Consider the following 21,634-nt stretch of genomic DNA (forward strand, 5'->3'; position numbering starts at 1 on the left):
AAAATTAAATACAACTGTAACATAAGAATATAACACGCTGCCACTCATATGTTGATACTGCAGCAGGTTTACCAATAATGTCAAAAAGCAAAAGACACTGATAATGGAACTCATTGGGTACAAGAGTGGGATTGGTTTCCCTGTAGTGTCCTGCTGACTGTCTAGCATTTACATGAAATCTAATAATTTCCACTTCACTAATGGTAATAGCAGTTACTAACTTCCAAATTACTGCCCAGTGCTTCCTACATTTAGCAATTTCAACAACTCTTACAGGGATAGCTGAACCCATAGTTCAAATAATAAAACACTATGGTTGTCACATCCACTACCTGTAATACCAGGAACAATAAATCAGTTCATTCCCAACAGGCACACATCCCAAAATGCCATTTTACTGGCACACACAAAGTCAAGACCGCCAAGACAATGAAGATATGACCTAAAACAGCATACCAGCAAAATTTGGTCAAAAATAGTGAATTGAGGCATGAATAGTAGCAGTATACTATGCCTTCAATGCAGAAAAGAAAATCAAATCAAACTTTAGACCTTTGATGAGGAAATTGGCTTTTGGAAATATCAAGTCATACAGACAAACTAAGGATAAGTAAAATAGCTTAATGGGGGATCAAGAAAATAATGTAGTCATGAAATAATTTAGAGAAGAAATATTATGTAATTTAAAAATAAAAATTGAAAACAATATATGACAAAATTGAAAGAGATTTTATCATATAGATGAATAAATGTTCAAATTAAAGCTGTCAAAGTTCTAAATGAACTTCTATACTTGAATAAGTAGTTAAAATAAACTTCCAAAAGATGCAAAAAAGAGGGGAAAACATACAGAATACACCTTTAGTTTCTGCTAATTTGTGTGACTGGCTAGATATCAGTCATTGCTAACTGTGGTGATTGCATGGAAGGAAAAGAACAAGAAAGGGTGGTATGAAAGGGAGAAACAAACAGAAATGGAAGAGAAGAAAGACTGGAACTTGAGTTAGCACCTTTGTGGGAAATAGCCTAATGATAAGAAACTTCAAATTCATATTGCAGATAATATTCCTTTATCACAGTCGACGAAGTGATTTGTTATTTTTAACAAGGGTAAAATGTATTTATAAGTTGAACAATCTCCTACAAAAGTAGAATACCTTTACCTTATTTGATTAGTTAGATGTCTGGGCTCTGTTATTTCAATTCTAGCATTTACAAGCCATTAGGTATAATATTACCTAATTCTGACATTTTTTCGTACTATATAGGGTATTTTCAGTTTCCCCTTTACAGGTAAACTTTATTTGTGGCTACCCTCAAATGACGCTAACCAAAACCATCATTCTATTTAATAGTACTTGAGTGTTATATTAAGAAATGAGAAAGATCTAAAACTCTAATAGAAAATTTCAGTCTACCTCTTTTTGTTTGAGGTATTTCTGGCAACAGATTACAATTTAACTTGAACTTTCTGGTGTTGACGCTTTAACTATGCATGGACATGTTTAAGACGCTTTTCCATATATTAAAAAAAAGATCGACAGCAACTCCAATATCATCAAATATTTATTTAATGTAGCTTTAAATGACAGGAGACATTGTAGGGCACCCTGAAGTACAGTCTGAATTAATGAGTTTGGTTGCTACAGCAACGGACTCTTCTAACCGTACGTGGGACTTCGTAGGTTGAAATAAGTGCGTTTACGGAGTCTTTCGCCGTGCAAAGGTATTGTCATGCGTTATCTTTGTTTGGTATCCAGATATAGTTATATATGTATATTTCTTTGGCGTCAAACTCTGAACCATCGCTGTATCGAGTCTTTGACGTTAGCAAGAGTGCTGTAGACAGAACAGTCTCTCTGTGCCACATTGGGCTTTTCCAATGGTTTTAGGTTTTTAAAATTACTGGTTTTTAACGTTCGTTCTACCGTACTAAGGTTTCCAAGTATCAGTGAATGGTAGTGGTAAACTCTACTTTTATTAAACTTTTCTTTTACCATACATAGGTTTCCAATGTATACGTGAGCGATAGAGTTAAAATCTATTTGGCCTGGGGGGATTGGTTGTTGACGATCATGATTTGTACCAAGTTCAGCAATACATTTCCTTGGGCACACTATTTTGACTTTAATTTCAGAATTGAGTCAGTGATCTTTGGGTTAAACAAATATAATTTTAACGTTATTGTTTGTAATCAGAAATTGATATCGCATACTTTTCGTTTAGTGCATTGTGTGCCAGATGGCGACGTCTTCACCAAATCCGGTTAGCAACCCCAGAGCCTCCCAGTACAGCAAGGAGACCCAGGATATGCTGAAATGTAAGATGATGCTTTTGTCGACTTGATGAGAGGAGTGATGGGGACATTTTACCTTAAATTTGTGATCATCCTCTTTCTTGGTGTTCAGCGATGATGCAGGACTCAAGACTCACAAACCTCCAAAGACAGAAGATCAACCAGTGCCTGAAGAGTAAGAAAGAGTGTTGCAATGTGGTACTTTATACTTTCTTTATGTTGTATTCTTCACTGACCATCTTATTTTTTTTTAATCTTTTCCACCACAGATGGAGCATCTTTGCCATCTTTATCACTCATGGCTGGTCCTACATCATTAGCTTCTGACATTCAGTTTAAACCCAGCACAGGTGTCGTATCAGGAAGGCCTCAGAGACGTAGTGCAGATGCCTGTCGTGCTGGTAATAGCTACGTCAGAGAAAGGTTCCAACCCAGTCCCAAGCGTATGTTATTGGAGCTGAAAGAGCTGTTTTTTTCCACGAAACCTGGGTGAATTCAATACCTTTTTTTCTGTTTTCACCTTCCTTGTTTCACTCTCATCCAGGTGACTTAGCAAAAGAGAAGGACAGGCTGCAATGTATCATGGCAACAGGACAAGAACCCGTAATTGCTTCTTCCCAAAATGTTGCTGCATGTCCGAGCCTCGAAGTAACAGAGGACCTGTATGAGGAAGGTGAGGCTGAATGACTGCCAGAGAGCTCATGTTAGTACTGCAACTTCATTAGAAACATCAGGACAAATGAGTTTCATCCATTCAGTATGACAGCTTATTGATATCAGTTTGACTGAATATATCTAGTGCCCCTTATAAAGTCTTTATTTTGTAGTTCTTGGTGAAATTGAAGAAAGAAGACAATTTCTGGCAGATATGGCTTCTCTGGGTCAGGAAAAGCAGTACATTCACATCATCAATACTGAGATCTCACAGGTAAACCATCTGTAATGTCTTCTTAATTTCAGGTAGTTGCAAATGAATCATGACGTGCATCTTGTGTGCATTTCATCTTAGACAACCCAACCTCTTTCAGAAATATTACACTATACCTGTACTGAAATGTGAGTACTTCTATTTTGTTCCAAACTTGAACATCCAATGTAGAAAATAAAGGAACTGGAGATGCTGTACAAAGCCCAAAGAATCAAGAAGGAAGCAGAGAACATCTGAGAGGATGGTTTTTTTCTACAAGTCTACAATTTCATTTGGCAGATGCTTTTGTCCAAAACGACGTACAACACAAGCATGGGTGATTATCATGTCTTTTACAGCTGTTTGACTGCATTGTGTCTGCACTGTACATGTACCTGAGGTATTTTAGGAAAAAGCATTCAATTTACAAGATCCATTAATATTAAGTTATTTTATTTTTCTGCCTTCCAGTGTCAGGTTGTTTATTTGTTTTCATAGAATCCTGCTGCTGTTTGAGGACAATGAACAGTTGACAGAAATGTGGCACTGCAGAAGCCTTTGGGTTCAGCTGGACAGGAAGACAGGCACAGAGGCAAAGCACAATAAAGATTTACAACAGATAATCATTCTGTCTCACAGACAGTCAAAATAAAAAAAACACATTTACATGACATCAAACAGAACATGTTAATATGCAGTTAAATTAATAGCAGTCATGCAAAAAATCTCTTTCTCACTGAAAGGCCAAACATGGAAACATGTAGAAAGGCACAGTCAAATTTGATGAACCATGGAATATCCAGGCTTTCCCTAAAAATTTAACTGTTAAAAACTGGTATTTTACTACTAATGTTAAAATGCCTTTTCTAATATTCACTATTGTGTCTGTGTGTATGTGTGTGTAGTGTACAATTAAGGAATTTTGTGGAACAGTCATTTAATTTACCATCCTCCCCGAACCAGAAGATGGATACCCTTTGGAGCAGAGACCCACAGAATGCAGCTGACTACTAGCTAGCTAGCACAGTGAATGGTAGTGGATGGGCAGGTTCCCATACTTGCATCTGGCCTGCTCAGCTTCTAAAGCTGGAGTTCCACCTCAGTCTGTTGTGGTTCAAATAGATACGGTTCCAGAACTTGGTTTGTTCTGAAGTACAAATCTTACCTTGTAATTTTGAATGCTTTTATATGTTTTGCACAGCCCCAGATATATTAATGCAGATAAAGACTGATTCAGAGAAACTTAATTTTTGATTACTTGACAAAAAGAAAGCTAACACTTCCCAGCCACTACAATTCATGGGGGGGGGGGGGGTATTTCTCCTATGGCTGTAGGGAGAACAGGAAATAAGGGGATTAAGCAAAATCATGGCATGCTCCTTTAATGTTAAAACTTTCTATCAGAAATCTTCAGTATTCTAAATCTAACCAGTTTCAAGCCTCTAAAACACAACCAACCAGAAAATTAGTATCCAAGTTCATCCACATCCTTTTTTGGATTCAGGGTGGGGGGCGGGAGGCTTTTTCCCTCTATGTTTCTCCCCAGTGGTACATTGCTGATTCACCCTAGCAAAGCTGTCCTTGCCACTGCTCACTACACAGGAAACCAAACCAGCAGACCCTGTGTTGGTGGGCAATGCAGTCGACCAATGCATGACCCAGGCTCCCAGTTTTGATGATGCATTCACAGACATGACACACTAAAACAGAAGAAAAACAGGAAAAGGAGCCCCAAAAACAATTGTAATATAGCAGCTAGAAGCACTCATCTGTAGATGATTTGACCAAACCTTAACTAAAACCCCCGCAACATTCACTCGTACCACTGGCTCAAACAGACATAAAAACTTAGCTGTTCATCTATTGGATTGTGGGCACAAGGGACAGACAAGTATTCTGAAGAGAGAAAGTCAGAATTACAGGAATAACATTAAAAACTATGATGTCACCACTGAAATGTTGACAAAAGGCCCACAGAGTAGAGACACTGAGCATCGCAGAGACATAGAAGCAACACACAACAAATCAGTGCAGTCATTTAGAAACCTACTCTATGCTTACTGGCAGGAAATGTCAGTGAGCTTACAAATGCATCACCTCTTAAAGCACTTGAGTTGTCACATTGTCTCTTAGAACAAAGGCAACTGAACAATTATTGAAGAACATCATGAAAGATGTGTGCAGGGAGTGGATTCTGGGTGTCAGCAGACCTCACATCAATCCTTGTGATCCTGATGCTTTTTTTCTTATATCCTTTTAAATTGAATTTTGTCCTGTTAAAATAGTTTCTTATCCTCTTGGAGGAAAATGTCCTTTTTCTGCTGTTCAGCTTTTCTCCTTGCGGGGGCTTTTATCAGGTTCTCCTTTATGGCTCAGCCGCTTCAGCACCTTCATGGGTTTGAACTTGGCTCCTTTTTTCTTCTGCTGGTCTCCATCAGATTCCTTATGGAAGTCTGATTAGGATGAAAAGAGCCAAGTGAGGAGAAACATGCAGAAAGTAATGATGAGAGGTGTGATAGTGTCGGATATTTAAAACCTTTAGTCTGTGCTGTCACTCTTTGAAGGGCCTTCAACAGAGCCTTGCCAAATTGTTCACTATGTTAAGCTGATCTGCCCCATAGGATGGGTTCTTCCTGGGCCTGTACTACACCCCATTACCAAGTGTTCTGTATATCAATCAGGTTAATTTTGTGTAATACTGCTGCTGCCAGGTGTAGGAAAACATATGCAAGTGAAAAAATGGCCTTTCTTTGAGGACCTTTCTGAGAAGACACTCCTGTCTTTTGATATTAGTTAGATTTTACTTTTTGTGAAGGGTCTTGTTTAGGCAGCATACATTTTTATAATCTTAGGCCAAGGGAAGGCCCTCTGTCTCAGACTTTGGAAAACCCCAATATATCTATTGGTTTACAATAGAGATGGTATATTAGATTGTGAATATCAGGTGGATCCGGTTGAGTTACAGCCATTCACCGAATAGCGAATTCCCTCTCCAAGTTTGTGTTTGACCATGAACTCGCTGTACAGTTTTATTAGATGCGTCACCAATTCATATAATCAGTACAAATAAATTGCTTTTGAATTAATTTAAATTTAATGTATCATTAAATATTTTTTCTCTTTTGATAAGAAATGCTCTTTGGTTGACCTCAACCTCATGATGAAACCAGAAACATAATGGCAACAATAATGATCAATAACAATAAGAATCAGTGTGATGATAATATGAGGGAAAAAAGCCCTGATATCGGAATCAGTTTTGGTATCAGTAGATATGTAGTTAAATCAGATCAAAACCAAAAAATGCATCCGATTTGAATTTTAAAAAATGTGGAGTTGTAATTTACAAATGTCAGAAGACAGCTGAAAATAATCTTCATGTCTCAAAATAAATATTTGGTCCAAAGAACACTTGCAGACACAGAGATATTCCATTTTACCACACAAGATAAAGACGAGGCATAATAAAACCCAAGAGCACCAGCTCTACACTGTTTCATTATCCTACCTTTTTTCTTTAGCATGGCCTCCATAAGTTTATCCTCCTCTTCTTCCCTAAGACAGAGGGGCTGTTACATTGCTGATAGTTTGAAAGTCACAGCAGATGCAGTTGCCAAAATGGACGGTTATTGATTACCTCTGCCTGTCCTGGTCCATGTTATTGACGATTTGGTTGCGCTGTTCAATGATGGTGACCAGCTCCGCCATGAGTTCCTGCTCACGGCTTTTGTCCTCTTCAGTCCAGTCTTTCTCTGAAGAACGACAGGACAATAATGAACGATTTCATCTCATTTAGTAAAACAGCCACTGTGGTGGGGTGAGTTGAGAGTGTCAGAGGTCTCTCAAATGAGCCCTGATTGGTTGTTGAGAAGGATACACATTTACAGAATTATTTGGGAAAAAGACACAAAGTTGATCATGTGTTCTTTTGTCAGACTTCAGATGTGCTTCAGTTAATGCAGTACTTAAGTCCCATAGACTTTTTAAGATGCAGTTATGCCTCTCGACCATTTCATTTGGATAGGAGCCTGCTTTTGTTGTCCTGAAGTACCTGCTCAGATGTATCACCAGCATGGGAGACATAAGGGATTCAGCAAAGAAATAACTTGCAAAATCTGGGTGTTGCTTAAAGACCCCAATTTATCGTCAGCTTACATATACTTAGTAGAATATTAAACTATGAATTTAAAGCTTGTTTTCATTCCTTAATTTAAATTTCTGTCACAAGACAATTGTTTTAAAAATGCTGGACCTTGACTGTTAGCCTAAGGACTTAACAGCTGGACTCAGTGCATTATGGAACATACTGTTGCCATGGTATGACAGAGAAAGGCTTATGGTAAATAACCACTGCTGTTTGATGTAAAATGCTATTTTGTTACAGCCCTATTTGGGGATTAAGTAAGTTTTATTGAACTCATGCAAATGCTGTTTTAAATATGACACCAGATGCTCTTTTTTGATATATCTGTGTTGGGCACTACACACAGACATCATTTCCAAAGAAGAAAACAAAAATCAAATGAAATGTGAATGGCTGAGTGTTGCATGGGTGGACTATTTTGTGCTCTGGAACACACCTGGTTTGTTGAGAAGACACCTCAGCTCATACTCCACATCAGCTTGCCTCTCCTCCAGGTTCTGCTGCTTCGCCCTGAAGGAAGTAGAACACAAACTTTACAAAAGTGAATTAAAAAAATATATATAGACAGCTTAAAAAAACAAGACTCCAACAGAGTCCAAGAAATAGCAACTGAACCAGTTTTTTTTAGTGGTTGACATGCTGTCCAAATCCTAAAGCAAAGGACTTAGACACATTCGATGAACTTGTGACCATAAGACATTTTAATGCTATAAGTAACTTCAAAATGTCAGACATTGCAGTTTCATTGGGATACTCTGATGTTAGCTTATATGGTTAACTGATACTTGCGTGTAGACCAGTTCAGCTTCTCGCCGTACTAAAAGATGTTTCTCATGTATGAGGGTGAACCACTCCACCAGTAGATGTTCCTCATCCTCATCTGAGAAAGGGTTACAAGTATCAATGTGAAAATTTCTGAATTGCTTATCAAGTAACTATATGTTTAGGCATTGTGGCGTGATACCGTTTGGGTTGTCTCTCAGCTTCTTCTCCAGCTCCACCCCCCTCCGCTCCAGCTCATCCAGTTGTTTCTCCAATTGACTCATCTCCCCATGGATGTCCTCCACTGGGATGTACTGATCTGACTGCACCTGGACCACAGCATTTGATTAAGGGTGTCTTCTGTCTTGGACATTATTTTCAAACATGGATTCTGTGTCGTTTTTCTACCTTACGTTTGATGAGTGGGAAGCCATGACCAGGGGCCGGGGGTCGGGAAGGACGTGGGCCTTTTGGAGGTTTGCTTTTGGATTTAGCAGGGGAGGGAGAAGCTTTCCTGTTGAACGGATTTTCCTTACAAATTCGCTAAAATGAGAAAAGAGATACACATATTGTGCATGTTCTCCTGCGTAGCTAAAGAAATACATTTTGGAGTTATTCCATTACCTTTTTGTGTGAATGCATGACCCCCAAGGCCAGTGGGCTGGGAGTTGTTGGAGGCCGTGGTGGAGATGCTCCAGTCCCTTTGGTCTCAGAGCTGCGGCTGGTCTGTGGGGTGGCTGGAGCTGAGCTGGCATTTGATGGCATAGGAGACAGGGAGGGGCTCAGGGAAGTATGAGCCAGATGCTCAGCAGAGGAGGAGGAAGGAGCATCCGTTGACGGTAAACAAATGGAAGGCTCCGAGACACTTTTGGCGAAAGTGTGTTCCTGGTCGCTGCTGGCACTACCACCCAAGGGGGGCTGGGAGGAGCTATTGTCTGAGCCGGAGGACAAACTCTCTATGCTTAGAGCTGGAGAGCAAGAAGAGGGCAGAGAATGAGGAGGAACTGAGGGGGAGATCAGTAAAAACAGAGGGAGCAGAAATAAAATAGGATTTAGAATAGTTGGAACAGAAAGATGATGGGTAAAATAACAAAAAATAATGAACATCTATGAAGATAATCTCACTTTCTAGTGCACGGTTTTTTAAACAGGCATATATTTAAGTGGTCTGGCTCTTGAACACCATAGTTGAAACCTCTGTGGCTGATGAGCTGGAAACCACATCAGATGTACCATGTAGGAATTTAATCCCTTTGGTTATGGAAATTTAACACAGTCCCAAGACATATTGACCAAATGTAACAATATAAGTTGCTTCTGAATGATGGGCATGTGTTTGTTCTATACTGTAACTACTTCATAGATAATGCCAGATTTTTATATATATATATATATGTACTGTTGAAGCAAGGATGCACTGATGAGGCCAGCAGATGTGAAGAACCACAGAAAACAAATGCAGCATGACAGAAAAGAAAACTGCAGACAGCTGATCAAGAACTCTCCTCTGGATGGGTGAGTAGGCGTGCATGTGCCAAGAACACAAGAACAAGACAACACCAGCATGACCTCAGAGGATGCAAACGCCATAGTCAACCTCAAGAATGAAAAGGCCTGGTTGCAGTTTCAACAACAGAAAATAATGTACAATAATAAGCTGTGAGGCACCAAAAGGGTAATTTTAAGTAGTCAAACACAACACATGGCACAGCATTCATCACATAGTGGGACCATAAACATTAGCATATAGCCTATACAATCTAAATCACTTTAAAAGAGCAAAATTAAATTGCATTTGTCAGTGTCTGATGTCACAATATAAGATTATCAAAATATTATCTACAATATATTTATTTACATTTTTTCAACTCATTTTACACTAGAGAGTACTGACTTCATCAAATAGCTTAAGAAATAGGGCCAAAGAAAACTACTCTTTGTGTTTATGCTGCCTAGCTGACATGTTCTGACCTTGGTTAACAGCAGGAGGCTGTGGAGCACGAGGAGCCACACGTTTCTTGCTCTTGGTGCTCCCTGGGCTGGCTGAGCGGGATGAGTTTCCTCCACTGGGGGGAGTGTCTGCATTAGCAGCATCAGCTGCCCGTGTGATACTGTACCATGGATGACTAGCAACCACTGTGGCTGGAACCCCTTCCATCCCCTCTTCTACCTCTACCTCATTAGTTTCGTCATCATCATCTTCAAATGGATTGGAGGGCATAGTGGGTGTGCTAGGCCTGGAGCCCTCCCCTTTGAGAGAGGAGAGAGACCCTGTGTTGGGAGGTGTTGCCAGTCCTGGGGGGGGAGGGGCTTTCTTCTTCTTTATTTCTGATTGGACCAGGGCAAGCCAAGGTGGGTCTTTGGGTTTATGGGTGCCACTGGACAGGCTGGACAGTGAGACACACAGATAGTGATGGAGTGATATGACAGAATAGCACAATACATTCAAACAGAGGTGGGGGGCAAACTTTGACATGATGTGACAAGATGTATTTTTGTAAGATGTACTCAGACAGAGAAATGATGATATGATTTAGGCAGTGAACATAGTTAAGCTGAAATCCAGCTACCTTTCAGGAGACTGGGATCTTTCTCGAGGTTTCGGTGGGGTAGGAGGCTTCTGATGTTCCCCTGTGATTAAGATCAAATGCAAAGATCACCATAAACACATTTTCTTTTAATCTTCACAATCACATTAAGCAATAATCACGCACCAACTGAAAGGCTGTCTACTTTACGTGGAAGCCTGACCCGTGGGGACGGGCGAGGTGGGGGTAGGGGTTCAGACACTCGGCGGGGTGCAGGTACTGGCCGGGGGGTACTCTCATGTTGACTGGCAGGTGTAGAAGGGAGGTCCCCATTAGCTTTACATTGAGCTGGTGATTGAAAGTCCTCTCCCTTGACTTGATCATCCTCCTCTTCACTTTCATCAAAAGGGTTGGGGGGAGAAGAACTGTGGAGTTCCTCTGTCTCCCTGCTGTCACCCAACTCATCTGTGTTTTCCAAAGAAACTGGAGTGGCGGCGTTGGAGTGAGTATTGGGCGTGTCTGTATCATTAGCTCGGCTCACTGGGGATGGGGTTTTTCCTGGGCCTTTCTCCAAGGATGAAGAGTGAGGGGTTGTGCTGCGACCAATCCTGCAAGACTGAACAGTAACAGGTCTCCTACTCAGATCTGGCCGACCGTTGGGATTGGCTGAAGCATGTCTTAGGTGGTGGTGAGTACAGACCAACACCCCGGAATCACTTCCTAATTTGTAGGATCCAGGAAGCAAAGTGCTATGACACTCAGTGCACCTGAGACCACAATGACACAGGAGGAGAGTGAGAGTTACGAAATGGTGTGGACTGTCACATGATCACAAGTCTGACTAAATACTATACAATATAATTACCGTGGTATTCTTCGATATGTGCGAAATGTAATTGCTGACACATTTCTCTCTGTTCCTCAAGCTGAAACCCAATTTCCAATACTCTTAATGTTGAAATATTTCAAGTAAAGAGCAATATTTCAGGGGACACACAATGTAACTGACTCATTATTCAGGACCATGGAGTTGCCTGTGCCATACATGGCATAATGCTGGATGCTGCTGGGGTCAAAACCATCCACTTACAGTGTGAGTATGATTGGATGATACATCCTAATTGCACTGTAGTATTTCTGTAAACCTAGCTGCTCAACAAGTGCTTGTTACTCGAAAGATATAACCTCAAGAAAACTATTTAATGTATTGAAAGATTTCACTGCTCAACAACATATGTGACTCAAGACTTATAGAATGTTTGACTGCCATTTTCACCTGAAGCAGTTGCGGTGGTAGAGCTTGCCATCAACCAGAAACCTCTGCACCAGATGGACATGTTTCTGACAGGCAGCACAGGTGCTGCTGAGCGTGCTGTGCTTCACTGCTGGAACTGCTTCCATACCCGCCACTGTCAACTAGTACCAATTGACCAGGACAATGTTTGCAGAGAGAGGACAGGGAGGAGATGTCAGGGGAGGGGAAAGGGTGGGGTTGTGGTGGGGTGGGGGATGCAGAGTAATGGGGGGATCAAACATGGAGTCAGGATTTGAGGATGTGGATTCTTCATTTTGTTCAGCTCACTACGTCTACTTTGTTACTGGTTGTTGATTCTTGTTTAATATATTGAGGCTGATACAAAAATAAATCACAATTAAAACATTATTGGTAAACAATCCAAACAGGGTTAGTAGTGCATCATTAGAGGTCTTATTGGTTTCACACAACCTCTTATTTGAGGTTTTATTTGGGATGAATGAGTGAAGGGGTTAGCAGCATATTATTTCAAAACTTAGCACATCATGTTACGACAGTACAACTGTTAGCATGTATGTACAAGAGATTGTTAAGAAGACTGACCTATTCCATTTGCTTTAACCTCCTATAGCCCACCCACCACCCCATCCTACTGCCTAGGTTCAGAACCAGAGAGTGGAGGGGGGATGAGATGTGAGGAGGAAGGCATAAAGGAAGAGGAAGGGGTGGGATGGACTTCCATCTAAAGATGGGTGAAGGGGGTGTTGAGGAGGAGGAGGAGGGGTACAGGGATAGAGGACAGAAGGCATGCAAAAGAAAAGAGAGACAGGATACAGAGGCTATCTTTATAGACTTACTCTACCTCTGTTGCTTTGTGTTTCCCAGGCTGTGCAACACAAAGCCCACACAGGAACGCAGTAATGACAAAACACATATGTGCTCATTGTTACACTAAAATGGAATGAGGAGATTTGTATTGTATAGGTGTGGTGACTCAGAACCCCCAAATAGCACATGCAAAATGATAACTGGACACTGTGAGGCTTGTACACACCCAGACTATCAAATATTTCAGTGTGCTCATCTAGTCTACTAAAAACCCCTGAAAGATAGCATTTGTTTACATGCAGCTTCAGTAGACATGCAGAGCCTTAGAAATCAGTACAGAAGAATAGACACATGCATAAAAGCCTTGTTGGCTTTACTCGAGGTGCCAGGAATTGTTCTTACCTCAGACTCAACCGCTTTTTCTTCCAGAGGGGTTGGGGGTCTTTTTTGGGCTGGCTCATTATGATTGACAGAACTAAGCCTCTTCATACAGGGAGGGTTTGCTGCAGGAAAGGAAGTCACTGCTGTCAAGTAATTTCAAAAGTTTAAAAGCATACTAAAGATGATCCATAAGAGAAAAAAATACACCTGTGAAATGTTTGGATGGTCATAAAAACTGCAAGGATTTATTTATTTTTTATTTTTTTTTAAATCAAACTAACCTTGTGCCTTGTTGTTGAAGAAGTTATAGTATTGCGAGACATAGGTAATAATGCTGAGCCGATCAGGCACTTTCATGGAAACCATATCCTCCGGGTCCAACAGGGCTGGAATTCCTAACTGTGTCTCTGCCACTTCAAAAGCCTGTGACAAGGCATGAGGTGGAGGCAAAGAGGTAAGAAGGGTTAAGAGATATGGTAAACAACTAGAGCAAAGAAATGTGAGAACAATCAACAGAAAAGATGAAACAGGGTCAAAATTGAGCTGCAAGAAAATATTCTAAAAATATCCTGTTCATTCGACTATCAAACTAATATACACTACAGTTGTATGTCAAAACAGAATGAAAGTGAGCACATTTATGAACAGATTCCATCTTTGCTAGCCAACCTGCAGGCACAGAATACCATGAATAACCTAAATCTGCTTTCAAACCATTGTCCCTTGTTTATAATGTTCGTCCTTTGAGGATATCCATCAGTCAAATTAAAAACTCCACTGAGGAAATGGAATGCTGGCTGATGTTAGATAAGGCAGATATAATCCTGGCTATACACACAACACTGAATAGTCTAGGAAGCAAATGCTACACATATTGCTACATAATGCACAGCAGTACAGAACCTAAATTAATCATGATGAACTGTTCTGTACAAAGAAATCTCCTGCTTCATAGCTGAGTGCTTTTTAGTTATAGCAACCTGCTTTGCTGCGGTTTACTGGAATCTAATTAGGACAAACTACACAACATAAGAACATATTGGCACAAATATTCTCATGTTTGTTGAATCACAGGAAAACTAAACAAGAGTCCGAACCAGGAGGCAATTATTTCAAGACAGAAGTTGAAAAACAGAAGTGCTTATCAGGCATAGCACTTTGTTGTAAAGGCATGAAGACAACATTGACATTTGATCAGGGTTTTAATTATAAACCTAGCTTTGTGGGGGTCTCTAAAATTACTAATGTTCAGATGTACATAAATAAATAACGAGCAAACATAATAGGGTCTTCGCCTGAAGTACCTTCAGGCTCAGGCCCTAATTAACACTCAGTAACACCCAACCAGTGCTTTGAGAGAGGAAGAGAGAGAGACACACACACACACACACACCACGTAATTACGTTCTCTCTCTCTCTCTCACACACACACACACACTATTACCAGAAAAGGCTGCGCAATTACATGGACTGGCAGGTGGGTGCTGCAACACACAAACACACCCACACAGAGGCCTGCTTTTCGCGCCGTTTTCGGTTTCTTTGCCGTCAAAAATCCAAAGCTACACAGGCTAGCAGACCCCGAGGAGAGAAGCAGCCTTTTTTTTTGGTGGCTTGATGGCTAAACATTCAAACTCTCTGTACTCTATCCTATCATGTTTTTGTTGATATGTTTGCCACTTCTTCGTTTTGTTTTGAATATGCACCCTCCCGGCATGTATAGTTCATTCTCAATTTTCTACTGCGCGCCCTGGTGGCTTGGTGGTGAAGTGCAGTATAAACTGTTGTGCACGACAGAATGTGCATATTCTTTTTTGTAAAACATGTTTCCTTTAGTCTGTTTATTTCATTAATATAAATAATACCAATTACATTGACAAATTCATTATTTGCACTTAAAATAATGGTTGTTGACCCCCACAGATTTATGATTTAACTGCCTTCATGGGAGCTCACACCCCTCCTAATGGGAGCTCAGCTCTCATTGGCTCTCACGTAATTTGAACCCTGTATTTGATATAAATTAAAAGTTTCATCAATTGGGCTTACTTCCTGTGACCACAAGGTGGCACTATGACTATGATTTAAATTCAGTTTGTAAATGTCTTAAGACCCAGGACTCTTGCCCACCATGGGAAGCTTGGAAATGATCTGACCATGTAAAGCCCAGTTACAACAGATTTCTCTTCTACAGCAAGATTGATGGCCTTGCCACTGTAACATCTTTTGAAAAAAGTTCACCCACTAGGAAAAAACACAACTGTTTTTATTCTTTTATAGTGGTGACCTTGCTCTGAAAGGCGCCTTTAAATATTATGCATTATTATTGTAATTATTATCTTTATTGGTTTAATTTCTTGTTGCTACCAGGTGGCACTATGAATAATCTGCTCAAATTTATATTGGTTCTTCCTTCCAACAAAATCCCGCTGACAGACAAATACCACCAAAAAATATGCCCTTCTTGGCAGAAATCAATTTTTGGAAGGAAACTTAAATATATGTGATATTCCACTGTGTTAGAAGACAAGGGAAAAAAGGTTAAACATGGGCTGGATGCCTCTTAGGCCCATGTACAACGTCTGCATGACAGAGGGATTAGGAATCTCTACAGACAACCGTGAATACATGTGAGGAGCTCACGTCTGCTTCTTATATTGTAAATTGTAACTCTGCATTCTCGCTCCACTTGCAGCCTCTCTTTCCCTGAGAGCTGTTGGATAAGAGAGGGTCAACAGCAGGCAGCAGAGATGTGCCAAACTCTTAGCTCAGAGAGAAAATGAGAACACTCCCAATTCATCACTCCTTTTCCTGCCAGTTTGTAGATAATGTGGAAAACCCCAACAAAGAAAATGTGTTGAAATAATTTTGCTTGTTTGAATATACTTAAAATATAAAGCTGCAAAATCAGCACTTAATGACTTATTATCCTCTTCAGATCAGATATCAGTGGGTTTATTTCAAGAATATTTTTTCCCTTTGATTTCACCTCCCTCCCTTCTGCTAATATCGAGTCAGACATCATCAGGGTTAAGTACCAAAACACTCTCACAGACACTCAAAGTCACACCCACTATGACTACATGTAGTAATACTGATGTTTGACAAGTCATATTGGTAAAAATGTCAGAAGAAAATCTTTTTAGAAATGGAAAGGAAAATGTTGAAGACAAAATATGTCAGAGAATAGTAAATTGAATCATCTTCAACATATGAACAATATGACTTAAAGCATGTGAGGGATTTGGTTGTCTGTTATCAAAAACAATGAAGCTAAAGCTCACCAAACTTGCTTTTTACATGAGGTTTGGCTGGGTTCCCCTTGTTGGGAGTGCCATCTAGTTTCCATGTACAATGTTTAGGGGAACTGGCAAACATAGAACTATTAAGACCTGTACAGGTTATTGCAAGTAAACCTGATTTCCTAAAACAAACACTCTTAAACCAATCAAAGACTTTACAGGCCTTAATTTCTGATTATTAAGACTTTTTAAAACCTGCAGGAATGCCTTATGCTAAATGACAGCTGAGCTCACAGATGATGCAACCCACACATCCTTTGGAAACAGAGGAAAACTTTCAAATGACAGCATCAAACAACACAAGATGAATTGTCATAACACAAGGCTGCAAAGATAGACTCACCAGCCGGTTGTTCTCATAGACATCCTCTTTAGACAGCGACCCAAAGTCTCTATATCAAAACAAAACATGTTTAAATTAGAATATTTGTGATAAGGCTGATCATGCAGGTAGTCATTGTACTGTTCCTGTAGCCTCTAACACCTGCAGCTCCTGGTAGCCCGTTAATTATATTTAACTTGCTGACCTAATTCCACTTGCATTGTGAGCCATCAAAAAGATATACTTGTCTTGACAGCATGAAATGCTTTGCAGTGATTATTCCAAGCTGTGATAGCAGAAAACCGTCCTAAACTACATAGAAATGATGATGTGAACAGAACATTTTGTGAACAGAAGTGTGAAAACTTTTGTGAATAGAAGTGACAGCATCAACAGGGGAGATCAGGTGATAATTACAAGGCTCTGCTTTGAAATGCCTGGAGCGAGGTACTACAGTCAGGCTCTCGCCAGTAAACATCCTGCAATAAAACTGGAATATGTCTGGGGTGTTCCAGGATGACGCGTGGTTGTGGGCCCAAATAACAAGGTATGTTAGAATGTGTACTGTAGTTTAAACAATTTGGTGGAAAAAAAATTAAACCCTGGTGCGAGCTTGTGGAGACCATGTGGAAATCTCAAGAAGGCAAAACCCTCTGAATGGGCTCCGTGTTTGGAGCCACACAAAGTGACCTCTTGTTCTCTCTAATCTAGTTCCCATGGTCATAAACATGCCAAGCAGCAGCTCCAGTATCTAGATCATGTCAAGACAGGTCCACTGTGTCTCACATGCTGACACAGCCAGCTGAACCACACCAAATTAAAAATGTGTCCTTCCTAGCTGGTGTTGCTTTTGGAGCCTCCCTGAGCAGACAACACCAGCCAACACTCACATGGGTGATGGAGTGAAGAGTGTGATCTGAATCATGAACCTAATCCACTGTGACTCTGTCTCTTGCCATGGTTTATTTTGGGAAGACCAACTGCTGAGAGAGAGTGTGTGTGTGTGTGTGTGTGTGTGTGTGTGTGTGTGTGTGTGTGTGTGTGTGTGTGTGTGTGTGTGTTGTGTCAGGAATTTCCAAACCACATGATCTGTAAATCTGGTTCAGTGAGACAAAAATGTTTGTGCTCTACGTGTTGACAGTTACTGATGATCAAAAAGGACATTTATAAATACCTAAAGTGTCAGAAGTTAAGAGTGGGACAAGCACGACAGTAAGAAGGGAAGTGAAAAACAGCTTTAACATTCTGGTACTTTAAGTGTGTCAGTGCAGCAAAATTTGATCTAACATGAATGATTTCAGTATGAACACTAACAGTATATCATTCCCAAGAAATCTAAATAGCACCGTCCCATGACCTTTGATTAAACAGGCCACAAAGGATGTCTTCCAGGCATTATATCCCCTCTCTAGTGGTTGACAGGGGGAATTTAGATGAGGTCATTTGCTGTTCGAACTTTCTCCACTGCATCAGTGTGATGGATTTTAATGAGACTACATTGTCTGACTGGCATTAGAAGTAAATCCAGTTTGACAGGCGGAGGTCTCTGCTGCAGATTAGCATGACGGACTGTCTGTCTGGATCTGCTGCAGTTACTGTATACAGCAGGCTGAGCAGGGAGGCATGCTGGGTGGGAAACACATTGAAGAGGCAGCGTTCCAAAAGGTGGGAGTATAAAATTTGCCCTCTGTACTTCAGCTATACTGCTGTGCAGAGATGTTCCACTTGAATGACTTGCACTTCATTAAGGAGTGCGATGAATAGATAATTACTCTACCTCCATCACAGTGTAGTCGCATTTTCATTTAAGCTCCTTTGACGTGAGCACCAACATCCTGATTGCAAGGATCATACAATTTTTTAATAATAAAAATTCAGTCTCTTTTCCACACCTGTGAGAAATATGTCCATGACCATACATAAAACATTCCTCTGAAGTGTCTGTTTGCAAATAAATAAATCTCTCAACATTTACCATGGTACTTTTAAAACTTTTGACAAGTGACATGGTTTGATACAACAGAAACACATGTTAAAGTAAATTACTGATGACCTAAATATTTCTCTCAGTTGGTCAAAAACTTTCCCAAAAAATTCCATCCATCCATTTTCTTTCGCATATCCTATTAAGGGTCGCAGGGGGCTGGAGCCGATCCCAGCTGCCTTCAGGCAAGAGGCAGGGTTCACCCTGGACAGGCCGCCAGTCCATCGCAGGGCGTGCTCATATACACAGACAACCATTCACACTGACAATCACACCTACACTCAATTTAGAGTATCAATCAGCCTCGTCCTCTCTTGATGTCTTTGGACTGTGGGAGGAAGCCGGAGTACCAGAGAGAACCCACACAGGCACAGGGAGAAAATGGAGACTCCACACAGAAAGACCCCGTGCTCAAGCCAGGGCTTGAACCAGGAAACTTCTTGCTGTAAGGCGACAGTGCTAACCACTGCACCACTGTGCTGCCCCTTTTCCAAAAAATTTCTGGCTTTATTTTTCAAAAACTTAAGCAGAAATTCCACAACTCTTCCAGGTTTTTCCTGACCATATGAACCCTGTAATTGTCAAATATCTTTCCTTCAAAGCCAGTTTCTGTCTTTGAGGACAGAACATTTACTAGCTGCTTTTGCACAACAAGAGCTCTTTTTTATGAGACTCAAACCACAAATCCAACAGCCAACAGCATCCTAACCCCTGAGCAGCACAGAGCAACACCATGGCACATGGGAGCAGACCTAGATCTAGAACCATATTTGCAATGATGGCCCTTGTGTACTGAAAATCTCTGGCTGCACTAAATGTAGCATGCATGAGCAACAGGTGGAAAAATTTGTTAAATAAGTATAATCAAGATATCAATCGTACATGAATGAGCAAGTGAGAACTGTAAAAACTTTGATCATTTCTGATAGTTCCATCCACCATTTTCTGTACTGCTTATCTGTTAGGGTTGGGGGGGCTGGAGCCTATCCTCACTGACACTGAGTGAGAGGCAGGGTACACACTGAAGCAATTAGGGCTTCAGCATCTTCCCCAAGGAGACTTTGATACTACTTGGGCCAGTTCAGTAGCTGTGGTGTCCTACATGTTTACTCACCAATATGGCTTATAGAGGAACACATAATGGATAGATAGACAGATGTTAGACACTTTCCTACCTTGTCAAGGCAAAATGTTAGACATAGAAAGGGAGTTGTCAATTATCAAAAGGTCTAGTTTCTCCTGATCCTGTGGTTGTGTTTTGTGGTGTTCCCTTTGTGTGTGTGTGTGTGATATGCAGAAGGGTGTGTTGTAACAGACAGGGCAGAATTTGTCAGTCTGTATTAATTACAGCACACTGGCTGCCCTCTCAGCAAAAATTTATATGGGTGTTTTTAAAAATAGTACATAGTCAAAAATTCAACACCATATATTAAATACATAGCTGATATATATTATATATACATATGTATAGATATTTGCATTTATATACATATGTATTTATACATGTATATATATATATATATACACATATATATATACACCAACACATATGCATACATCCATACATATATGAATAATTTATAATAATAATATAAAATATTTCCAGCCATACAAATGTACATATTTAACTCCAATAATCAAATGAGACATTCTAATATTTGCTGATAGAAATTCAACATGATCTGAATTCTAGTAAAACTTCTCCTGAGGTTATCAACAGCAGAGGTGTGTTCATGGCCCTGCTAACAAGAGTGTCATGATTACAATCTTAAAATAAGCTTACAGATAACAGTTCCTGTCCACTTTGAGTCACGCTGTCTCAGTTGTACGACATCAAGTTTCAAACACAATCCTGAAACTAGATTTGTAATGCATCTGGCATCCCCATCATCCCGATTAGTCCAAATTCTGATTGATCAAGAGCTGTATAAACTGTGTAACTAAAAGAATCGCTGACACTACTTACATCAACTCTGGTCTGTAACGATGTATTATGGCACAAAACGCCAAACCGTCCCGAAAGGACGTTGACATGTCTTTTACTTCCACATCGTGATAGTCCTCACACTGTATCCGACACCATTCTTGAAGAGCCTTCAGGGATCCCATTATAGTATAGAAATCCAAATGATTTTGTCAAATAAAATCGTTTTAGTTCCAGAGGTCAGTACAAAGTCTCTTCTCTTGTCATCGGTAGTGTTTCAGTGAGGAGCCAGCCAGGCAACACCCGATGCAGCGATACGTCACATTCATCTACAGCCAGCGAGTCACGTTAAAAACTATGGTATGCGTACTAGCAACATGTTAGCTAACATTTGTTTCAACGTGCACTCTGTCTCCACAGGTTCACTTGTATCTAGCTGAATGAATCACCAGGTTCAAAACGCAGCTGATATCCAAAGTCGATTAAAACATGTCAACAAATTCTTGACGTAGCAAAGTTAGCTAACTAGCCGTAAGGAAGACTGCTGCTAGCTTCTCGTGGCAGCTGTCTTGACTGCACAACTGAGTGCCCGGTCGAAAGGCAAATGTCTTGCGTCAGTCTGGAGGACGACGCAGTGTCAGTCGAAGCAGAGGTAACAGTTTCCTCCTTGTCTGAGATCGAACATCAGACAGGTTTCGCTAGGTAATGTTCCGTGCAGTGCCCGCCTGCAACGTTGGATAAAAACTCCATTCGCATTGTCTTTACTCAAGACACCCTGATTGCGACAACAAAAAGCAAAATGTAAAACATCAACATGGGGCCATAAAAAATGATCCAGGCGGCCTTGAGCCAGTGACAAGCTATTGCAGCTGCATTGATTGAAGCTTTGGCAATGGGCCCGCACTATCGTTCTATACATTAACGTCCCGCCGCTCTTCTTCATGGCCAACTAAGGCGCTATTCCAGCTCCAGCACTCCGGCACAGCGGAGCTGATACCCTC

The 21,634-nt window shown here is 40.6% G+C and overlaps 2 protein-coding genes across 8 annotated transcripts; one reads left to right on the forward strand and one right to left on the reverse strand.

Annotated features, from left to right (window-relative positions):
* The first annotated feature begins 1,588 nt into the window (after positions 1–1,588).
* c8h22orf23 (chromosome 8 C22orf23 homolog) lies at positions 1,589–4,523 on the forward strand. Of its 4 annotated transcripts, none has more exons than XM_086210766.1 (8): positions 1,589–1,726; positions 2,227–2,320; positions 2,409–2,471; positions 2,566–2,739; positions 2,841–2,969; positions 3,124–3,224; positions 3,396–3,540; positions 3,675–4,523. In XM_086210766.1, exons 2-7 carry the CDS (start codon positions 2,242–2,244, stop codon positions 3,459–3,461), a joined length of 612 nt encoding a protein of 203 aa, XP_086066892.1. In that variant the 5' UTR covers positions 1,589–1,726; positions 2,227–2,241; the 3' UTR covers positions 3,462–3,540; positions 3,675–4,523. The 4 variants fall into 4 exon arrangements, with proteins under 4 accessions (XP_086066892.1, XP_086066893.1, XP_086066890.1 ...); XM_086210767.1 differs by lacking the exon at positions 1,589–1,726 and adding an exon at positions 1,776–1,958 and having other exon boundaries at positions 2,566–2,697; XM_086210764.1 differs by lacking the exon at positions 1,589–1,726 and adding an exon at positions 1,809–1,958.
* Positions 3,103–21,622, reverse strand: micall1a (MICAL-like 1a). 4 transcript variants are annotated; one of them, XM_086210761.1, is made up of 17 exons: positions 20,676–21,621; positions 16,747–16,795; positions 13,383–13,524; positions 13,123–13,223; positions 11,914–12,053; positions 11,338–11,404; positions 10,824–11,253; positions 10,680–10,740; positions 10,081–10,496; positions 8,734–9,113; positions 8,518–8,652; positions 8,312–8,438; positions 8,137–8,227; positions 7,784–7,857; positions 6,841–6,955; positions 6,712–6,758; positions 3,103–5,656 (listed from the first exon to the last, which is right to left on the reverse strand). In XM_086210761.1, the coding sequence occupies exons 1-17, from the start codon at positions 20,816–20,818 to the stop codon at positions 5,529–5,531; spliced, it is 2,646 nt and encodes an 881-aa protein (XP_086066887.1). In that variant the 5' UTR covers positions 20,819–21,621; the 3' UTR covers positions 3,103–5,528. The 4 variants fall into 4 exon arrangements, 3 of the variants coding, with proteins under 3 accessions (XP_086066887.1, XP_086066886.1, XP_086066885.1); XM_086210760.1 differs by having other exon boundaries at positions 8,734–9,077; positions 10,824–11,404; XM_086210759.1 differs by having other exon boundaries at positions 10,824–11,404.
* Between the last annotated feature and the right edge of the window lie 12 nt (positions 21,623–21,634).

This window comes from Aulostomus chinensis, chromosome 8, assembly GCF_037954235.1.
Source record: "Aulostomus chinensis isolate RoL2024-O1b breed Wild chromosome 8, RoL_Achi_v1.0, whole genome shotgun sequence".
NCBI classification, from domain to species: Eukaryota; Metazoa; Chordata; class Actinopteri; order Syngnathiformes; family Aulostomidae; genus Aulostomus; species Aulostomus chinensis.

Coding starts and splice junctions, on each gene's coding strand:
- c8h22orf23 (XM_086210764.1), top strand. Junction 2,472..2,565: donor GATCAACCAGTGCCTGAAGA/GTAAGAAAGAGT, acceptor TTTCCACCACAG/ATGGAGCATCTTTGCCATCT. Junction 3,225..3,395: donor TCAATACTGAGATCTCACAG/GTAAACCATCTG, acceptor CATCCAATGTAG/AAAATAAAGGAACTGGAGAT.
- micall1a (XM_086210759.1), bottom strand. CDS start 20,818: ATGGGATCCCTGAAGGCTCTTCAAGAATGGTGTCGGATACAGTGTGAG. Junction 6,956..7,783: donor GTGTCTTCTCAACAAACCAG/GTGTGTTCCAGA, acceptor GTCGTTCTTCAG/AGAAAGACTGGACTGAAGAG. Junction 6,759..6,840: donor ATGGACCAGGACAGGCAGAG/GTAATCAATAAC, acceptor CCTCTGTCTTAG/GGAAGAAGAGGAGGATAAAC.